Source organism: Nerophis lumbriciformis, linkage group LG29, assembly GCF_033978685.3.
Source record: "Nerophis lumbriciformis linkage group LG29, RoL_Nlum_v2.1, whole genome shotgun sequence".
NCBI classification, from domain to species: Eukaryota; Metazoa; Chordata; class Actinopteri; order Syngnathiformes; family Syngnathidae; genus Nerophis; species Nerophis lumbriciformis.
In genome coordinates, this window is record NC_084576.2 from 15247501 (window position 1) to 15255434 (window position 7934).

General features: G+C 45.0%; 1 protein-coding gene across 3 annotated transcripts in view; it reads left to right on the plus strand.

Moving 5' to 3' along the window:
* Positions 1 to 6796, plus strand: part of ambra1b (autophagy/beclin-1 regulator 1b) — a 20268-nt gene extending 13472 nt beyond the window's left edge. For all 3 annotated transcript variants that reach the window (XM_061924968.2, XM_061924972.2, XM_061924970.2), the window contains 9 exons: positions 247 to 347; positions 426 to 536; positions 691 to 879; positions 958 to 1112; positions 1246 to 1385; positions 2002 to 2109; positions 3352 to 3533; positions 3627 to 3737; positions 5348 to 6796. In XM_061924968.2, coding sequence (XP_061780952.2) covers positions 247 to 347; positions 426 to 536; positions 691 to 879; positions 958 to 1112; positions 1246 to 1385; positions 2002 to 2109; positions 3352 to 3533; positions 3627 to 3737; positions 5348 to 5808 — 1558 coding nt within the window. In that variant the 3' untranslated portion in view covers positions 5809 to 6796. The remainder of the gene's footprint in view (positions 1 to 246; positions 348 to 425; positions 537 to 690; positions 880 to 957; positions 1113 to 1245; positions 1386 to 2001; positions 2110 to 3351; positions 3534 to 3626; positions 3738 to 5347) is intronic.
* The last annotated feature ends 1138 nt before the right edge of the window (positions 6797 to 7934 follow it).

Genomic DNA, 7934 nt, shown 5'->3' on the forward strand with positions numbered 1-7934 from the left:
TCCCTACCATCATGTTTATTGGAAATAAGGATTGAAATATTTCTCTTTTCAATTATAACCACTCCAATTACCGTAGTCCCTCCTCTTCTGTACCCGTGATGGCGATGATTGAGTGTGGTTAAGGTCAATCAGTGCGTTGAGTGCATTTTGCAGTACTTCTAGTTGCAACGCTCATTCACTCTAAAATGCCAAGTGTGTGAATTAACATAGACTAAGTTTTCATAAGCGGTTCTTGTCCTCCTCCAGGCGCTTTCTTCTTCCTGAGTACTTGCCCTACGCCGGAATCTTCAATGAGCGAGGCCAGCCGGGCCTGGCCACGCACTCGTCAGTCAACAGAGTTTTGGCCGGTAAGCGAGCGCTGTAGTTCAAACCAAAAAAATGACACAAAGCAGTGGTATTTGTAGTCTGATTCTGTGTGGTTTCAGGTGCGTCCATCGGCGACGGGCAGTCTGCAGTGGCCAGCAATATCGCCAACACTACCTACCGCCTGCAGTGGTGGGACTTCACCAAGTTTGACCTGCCAGAGATCAGCAACGGTATTTTTGCCATGACAACGAACATGCAGAATGTTTTAGCGTTGTTCAGCTAAGGAAGTTGACAGGATCTCCTTCAATCTTTGTTTGACAATACCATGTTATCCATCGTTCTTCTGAACCGAAATTATTTATGAGTCGTCGTGTTTGTGCGCAGCGTCCGTCAACGTCCTGGTGCCAAACTGTAAGATCTACAACGATGCTAGTTGCGACATCTCCGCCGATGGCCAGCTGCTGGCCGTTTTTATCCCCAGCAGTCAGCGGGGTTTTCCGGACGAGGGCATCCTGGCCATCTACTCTCTGGCCCCCCACAACTTGGGAGAGATGCTCTACACCAAAAGATTTGGTATCCGTCACACTTTGAACTTTCTCCTTATCTCTAAAATCAGCGCTAACTCCAGGCGGCTAACATTTCGCCTTCCAGGTCCTAATGCCATTTCGGTTAGCTTGTCGCCGCTGGGCTGTTACGTGATGGTGGGCTTGGCCTCTCGCAGGATCCTGCTGCATCCCACCACCGACCACATGGTGGCGCAAGTCTTCCGTCTGCAGCAGCCCCACGGAGGAGAGACGTCCATCAGGGTGAGTGCAGACGACCACGCTAACGATGTTTGTCACGAGAAGGCAGTTGTGACGTTAGTGTTGTCCATGGACTTTGAAATACTTCCTGTTTGGATGCGCCGGCGCCACCGTTAATGAGGCTGCTGTCTTTCAGATGGTCTTCAACGTGGTTTACCCCATGGCTCCAGACCAGCGGCGCCATGTCAGCATCAATTCTGCTCGCTGGCTTCCTGACCCCGGTATGGGTCTGGCTTACGGAACCAACAAGGGGGACCTGGTCATCTGCAGGCCTGTGTGAGTCAAACTGCCCCTAGAAGTCAGGATGGACTTCCTGTTATCAGGGTCAAACATCCATCCCCTTGTCAAAAGCAATTGTGTTGTTGTTAGTCCAGTTGTCCAAAAGTCAATGTGGCGTTCAAACCAGTAGACTTCAGTTCAGTGAGTTTCACTTTTTTTGAAGTTTTTGTTTTTTGTATGCGATTGTTGATAACCACAGATGAGGAAATGGACGTTATTATGACATAGGACAGGATCTGGGCTCCCAGTGCAATATAAGCGATTGACAATGACTACGGTTGTGCAGGTAATACAGGTTTGACGATGGCCACAGTTTGACCCTGGAACAGATGAAAGCACTCGACAAAAATTCCTATGGAAGCATTTGTTCTGAAAAGAGTACATTTTTTAACGGATTAAATTGTCATCGTCAGTCATGTGTGCCTAATAAAGTGGCCACCTAGTGGAGATGTTTCCACATCGCAAGTGACTGATGTGTAATTATATTAATGAATCAACAGGAAGTCTGGTGCTGGTTGAAAAGATATTCAATTAACAAGGTTGAAATAAACCTTCTTCCTGTGTGTACGTATCTTAACATACGTGTTGTATGTGTGTGTCTGTGTGTGTTCAGATTCTACCGCACTGACGGTGAGAGTCCTGCTGAGTCCAGCACAGAACCTTTGTTCTCTGTCAACAATGGCGGTGGCAGCAGCCGGACCCGCGGTTCTGAACGACCCGGGTAAGTAGTGCTTAACAAACAGCAGAGCTCTCCATTCTTAAAGGTTTTTTGATTCACGTTTTTGCGGGGTTTTTTTCTTAAACGTAGTACACCGCTGCTGTTTTTATAAAGCAATGTTTCTTAACCATTGGGCCACAAGCGCCTTATAGAGGGCCGCCAAAAATGATATGTTTTTCAGCTGTGGTCAGTATGGGCCGCAGCAATACCCAGTTATAATACACTTTTCCACCACTTGTGGCAGTAATGACAATATCATCCATCCATTTTTTACCGCTTGTCCTTTTTGGGGTCGCGGGGGGGTGCTGGAGCCCATCTCCGCTGCATTTGGCGGAAAGCGGGGTACACCCTGGACAAGTCGCCACCTCATCGCAGGGCCAACACAAATAGACAGACAACATTCACACACTAGGGCCAATTTAGTGTTGCCAATCAACCTATCTCCAGGTGCATGTCTTTTGGAGGTGGGAGGAAGCCGGAGTACCCGGAGGGAACCCACGCAGTCATGGGGAGAACATGCAAACTCCACACAGAAAGATCCCGAGCCCAGGATTGAACTCAGGACTACTCAGGACCTTCGTATTGTGAGGCACATGCACTAACTTCTGTGCCATATCAAACAAACAGAAAACAAGTCTAGTGCTCAAGACTTATGACTAAAGTGGTGAACTTGTACTTTAATTTTATTGACAGTTTTGTTAAGAAGCATATTCATTGTTAATGTAGTCTATTTGTTTTAGCATAACGTAATTGTATGTTTTCTTTATTCATTTTTAGTTTGTTATTTATAAGTTCATTTTTATCAAGTATATTTGGTTAGTACTTATTTTTCTAATCAGCCTGACTGAAGCCTGAGGTTTATGTGTTACATAACTAATAATATTTGTGATTAACACATTGTTTCATATCATTTGACAAATTATGGAATACGACTAAAATCAAGAGTAAGATTACTAATTCAATGTTAATATTTGACTGGGCCCTGAGGCCCCTTGTAGTGGAAAAGTTGGTTCCCAATGTCAAAAAGGTTAAGAACTCCTGATATGAAGTACCTTTTTCGCATTAGGTTTTTAAAATACCACAAACTGCTGCTGTCATTAAAAGAGTCTGACTCGTGTTTTTGCAGTAGATTTATAAAAACAGCTGATTCCTAAAAACAGCAGTGCTCTCCTGTTGTGTAGAAAATGTTTGACTTGCATTTCTAGTAGATAAAAACAGCAAAGTGTGCCCCTCACTCCTGTTTAGACCCAGTCGCACAGGATGGAGACTGGACCGGGACATGGGGTTGATGAACGCCATAGGTCTTCAGCCCAGAAACCCCGCCCCTTCTGTGACATCACAAGGAACACAGACACCAGTTGTCCAGCTGCAGAACGCCGAGACTCAAACAGAGATTGCGGAACCCAGACCCCAGCAGCCACAACCCGGTACCAAAATGTCTTTTTATTTTATTTTTTTTTAACCAATGTTGACGCCATTTTGACCTTTTCACTGACCTTCTGTCTTGTCCCATTGGCCAGCCCTGCCTCCACCCAGTGCTCAAGCAGCGGACGGCCATACTGAGTCTCAGAACACGCAAGGTCCGGACAGCGGTCATGTTGAAGCATCAGCAGAAGTCCCAGTGAGCCCAGGTACGCTGTCCACGACCGGAAGTTTCCCGTTACGTGTTGTTATACGCTTCATCATATTCTGGTACGGCAAAAAAAAAGCATGTTCCCCCCCACGTTGTCCCGCCCCACTATTTGTAAATGACTGCTGTAAGTAATGTTGCAAATTTCAACACCAACAAAGCAAGTGTGCTTTGTAGAAAACGCTCTAACGTAAAGTAAGGCTCCACTCTACCAAAATGCGCTAACTTGATCCCAATTTACATTGGATTTGCCAGACAGGCTACTATTAGCATTAGTAATTTTACTTGGTGAGTTCAACTTCTCGAAATTTGTTGATAAAAACTACAACTAAGATTATTGTTACAAACATCTGGCGCGTAATAAGCACAATACTTACAATATAAAGGCTTTGTAGGGCGCAACATAACACATTCAGCTTCCTGGAAAGCACGACTTTCTGATTAGACAACATATCATAGATTGCCTATACAGTACTGCCATCTAGTGTCTGACATTAAAATATATTTTTTTATTAACAAATAACTAGAGATAATGTCTTTTTTATCGATATCCGATATTCCGATATTGTCCAACTCTTAATTACCGATTTCGATATCAACCGATACCGATATATACAGTCGTGGAATTAACACATTATTATGCCTAATTTTGTTGTGATGCCCCGCTGGATGCATTAAACAATGCAAGTTTACCATGAATTGATTAACGTGGACTCCGACTTAAACAAGTTGAAAAATGTATTCGGGTGTTACCATTTAGTGGTCAATTGTACGGAATATGTACTGTACTGTGCAATCTACTAATACAAGGGGGGCGGGGGGTTTGGTGGTAGCGGGGGGTGTATAAGAGTTAGTGCTGCAAGAGGTTCTGGGTATTTGTTCTGTTGGGTTTATGTTGTGTTACGGTGCGGATGTTCTCCCGAAATGTGTTTGTCATTCTTGTTTGGTGTGGGTTCACAGTGTGGCGCATATTTCTAACAGTGTTAAAGTTGTTTATACGGCCACCCTCAGTGTGACCTGTATGGCTCTTGATCAAGTATGCATTGCATTCACTTATGTGTGTGTGTGTAAAAGCCACATATATTATGCGAATGGGCCGGCACGCTGTTTTTATGGGGGAAAAGCGGACGTGACGACAAGATGTAGAGGACGCTAAAGGCAGTGCCTTTAAGGCACGCCCCCAACATTGTTGGCAGGGTGGAAATTGGGAGAATGGTTGCCCCGCGAGATTTCCGGGAGGGGCACGGAAATTCGGGGGTCTCCTGGGAAAATTGGAGGTTGAAACCGACACCGATAATTTCCGATATTACATTTTAAAGCATTTATCGGCCGGACATCTCTACAAATAACATTTAATAACACACACAAAAGTACCAAAAACTGAAACCTTTGAGTTCCGGTGTCGATTCCCAGGTACCGCGAATTGGTTTTGATTGATTGATTGAGACTTTTATTAGTAGGTTGCACAGTGAAGTACATATTCCGTACAATTGACCACTAAATGGTAACACCCGAATAAGTTTTTCAACTTGTTTAAGTCGGGGTACTGTATCGGTTCAAATGTGAGTGCTACCCATCCCTGATTGTCATACGTCCTCGTTTTCATTCCAGGCGAGCTTCCAGAGGGGGGAAGTTCGAGTGAAGACGCGTTGGCTCGAATCCGCCGGCTGATTGCCGAGGGCGGTATGACTGCGGTGGTGCAGCGGGAACAGAGCACCACAATGGCGTCCATGGGCGGTTTCGGGAACAACATCATCGTCAGTCATCGTATCCACCGCGGGTCGCAGACCAGCACGAGGACCGCCAGACCCGCTGCCAACCCCCCCTCCTCGTCCTCCTCCCTAGGGTCAGTCCTCGTGAACCACCCCCAGACGGTTCTCCCCTCAGCCCCCGTGTGGGGCCCCCAGCTCTCCTCCAGCCTCATCTCGCCTGACGACGCGGATGACGTTTTTGACGGCGGGAGAGCCGTCGATGACTCTCTACCAGGCCCCTCCTCTTCCTCCCCACTCATGTCTTCTCCCTCCCCTCATAGCAATGGCAACAGTTACCACGGCGATCCCTACAGCAGGTAGTCATTCCATTGGACAAGAAGAGATGTGAGTGAACGGTGCTGCTCGGACTTCAGTGGCGTCCGCGTCGGACTGAAGTGCCAACATTCCTCGCCGCAAAAGGGCTCCCGCTTGAACGAGTGCCGACTTGGACCCCTCCTGTCATAAAGTGCCACGTCGCCAGCTGTTTGGTGTCACGTGACCTTGCCGCCGTGTGACGTGAATCAGCACTTGTGAGTGTGTGTCTGTTTTTGTACCATGTGACCTTTGATACCTGCGAGAGGAGGCGGGACTCCACCGCTGTCAATCATTCGTGACGACTGAAGCTCCTCCTAATGCTGCAGTTCATCAAACTGAACACCCCTCCCCCGCATCCTGTGTGTGTGCGTTTGCGCAGCTGCTTGTTGACTTAATTTATTTGTGCAAATGAAGACAAAAATAGAAGCAGCAGATCACGTGATGTCTTTATTGCTACTTTTTATTTGGAGTGCTTGTACCGTGGAAGCATTCCTGGTGCTGGGAATGTTCTGATTGGTTACGTCATTTAAGCAGTTCAAAACCAATTAGCTGAAAGATGTGTGTGTAAGACCCACCCCTTACCTCCCCCACTGGACTCCTTCAAAATAAAACTTGAACTGATTCCTGGTGACTGCACAGGTGCTGCTTTTATGTTTCCTCTTTTTAAACGTGAGTGCATATTTCTGTGTACTCGCAAGTGCACTTGTGTGTGTGCCTACGTGTGTGTGTGTGTGTGTGTGTGTGTGTGTGTGTGTGTGTGTGTGTGTGTGTGTGTGTGTGTGTACTGGACCTCCAAAAGTGCAGTGACTTGTAATTGTGCAGGTCACAGGTGTCGTTTCCATGGCGACCTGGCCAAGCTCCTCCTGGCTTTACTTGATTCGTCAACACTGAACGCTCTCATCACAGCTCCGTCAAACTGATGGCCGGCGTTGACCGCCATCATTCTTTGCTTGGACTTTTAGATGTGATGTCATTAAATAGCTTTGAGACTTGGTCTGGTTTTTGTTTTGGAATTCTTAGTCCCTTTTCGGCGGATGAGACTTGGTGTATATAGGAAGAACAACAAGTTTCCTCCTTCATGATCACTGACGTCACACCGTGATGGGGAGGAAGGACTGGTGCTACGTGAAGTGAGTCTGGGAGGACGAGAACTGGTTGGAGACAGCAGTCCTGCTTTTGCACGTAAGTCGAGACTTTTCATCCCAATTTGCTTTTTCAATGACAAATGATACTTTTGAGAGCATTACATGAAATTGTTCTGGGGGGACACTTTCAAAAAGCTAAGACCATTATTGTTTTGTATATAGTGAGTAATAAATTTACTTACAGAATAATAAAATAAGATATAAAATGTGTTCTTGAGGAAAACAGGATGCCACTGCAGTTCCTAAGAATCCATTGCAAAAAAATATAAAGTTCAGACAGCAGTGCTTTGCTCTTTTTAAGGAACTACTGCAAAAACAGTCAACAATCCGGTATATGACTGTGGTTTTTAAGAAACTACTGAAAAAACAGTAGTCAAAGATCTTCTGTGAAACAGGAGCATTATGCTGTTTTTAAGGAAATAATGCAAAAACAGCAATCAAATATTTATTATAAAACAGGAGCACTCTACTGTTTTTAAGGACATACAGTACCACTAAAAAGTAGTCAAAGATCCTCTATATCAGTGGTTCTCGAACTTTTTTCACCAAATACCACTTCAGAATACAATTGGCAGGTCCAAGTACCACCACAGTGACCAACATTGAAATACAGTAGCATAGTAGGCATAAGTGTTCATTCAAAATGAAGGCAGAGGTTTTATTTAACAAGTATATTTAATATTTGGCCACATTACACATAGTTCGAACAGTAACACTGTGTTTGAATATAGGAAATTAAAACACTGTATTTAAATAATTAATCAAACATTTTATGTACCACTTGATGGCGCCAGTGTACCACTACCACAGTTTGAGAATCGCTGCTCTATAAGACAGGAGCACTCTGCTGTTTTTAAGGATCTACTGCAAAGCATGAGTCAAAGATCCTCTATATGACAGGTGTTTTTAAGAATTTACTGCAAAAACTGGAGTCAAAGATTATCTCTTTTTTAAGCTGTTTTTGAGGACCTACACTACCGCTAAAAT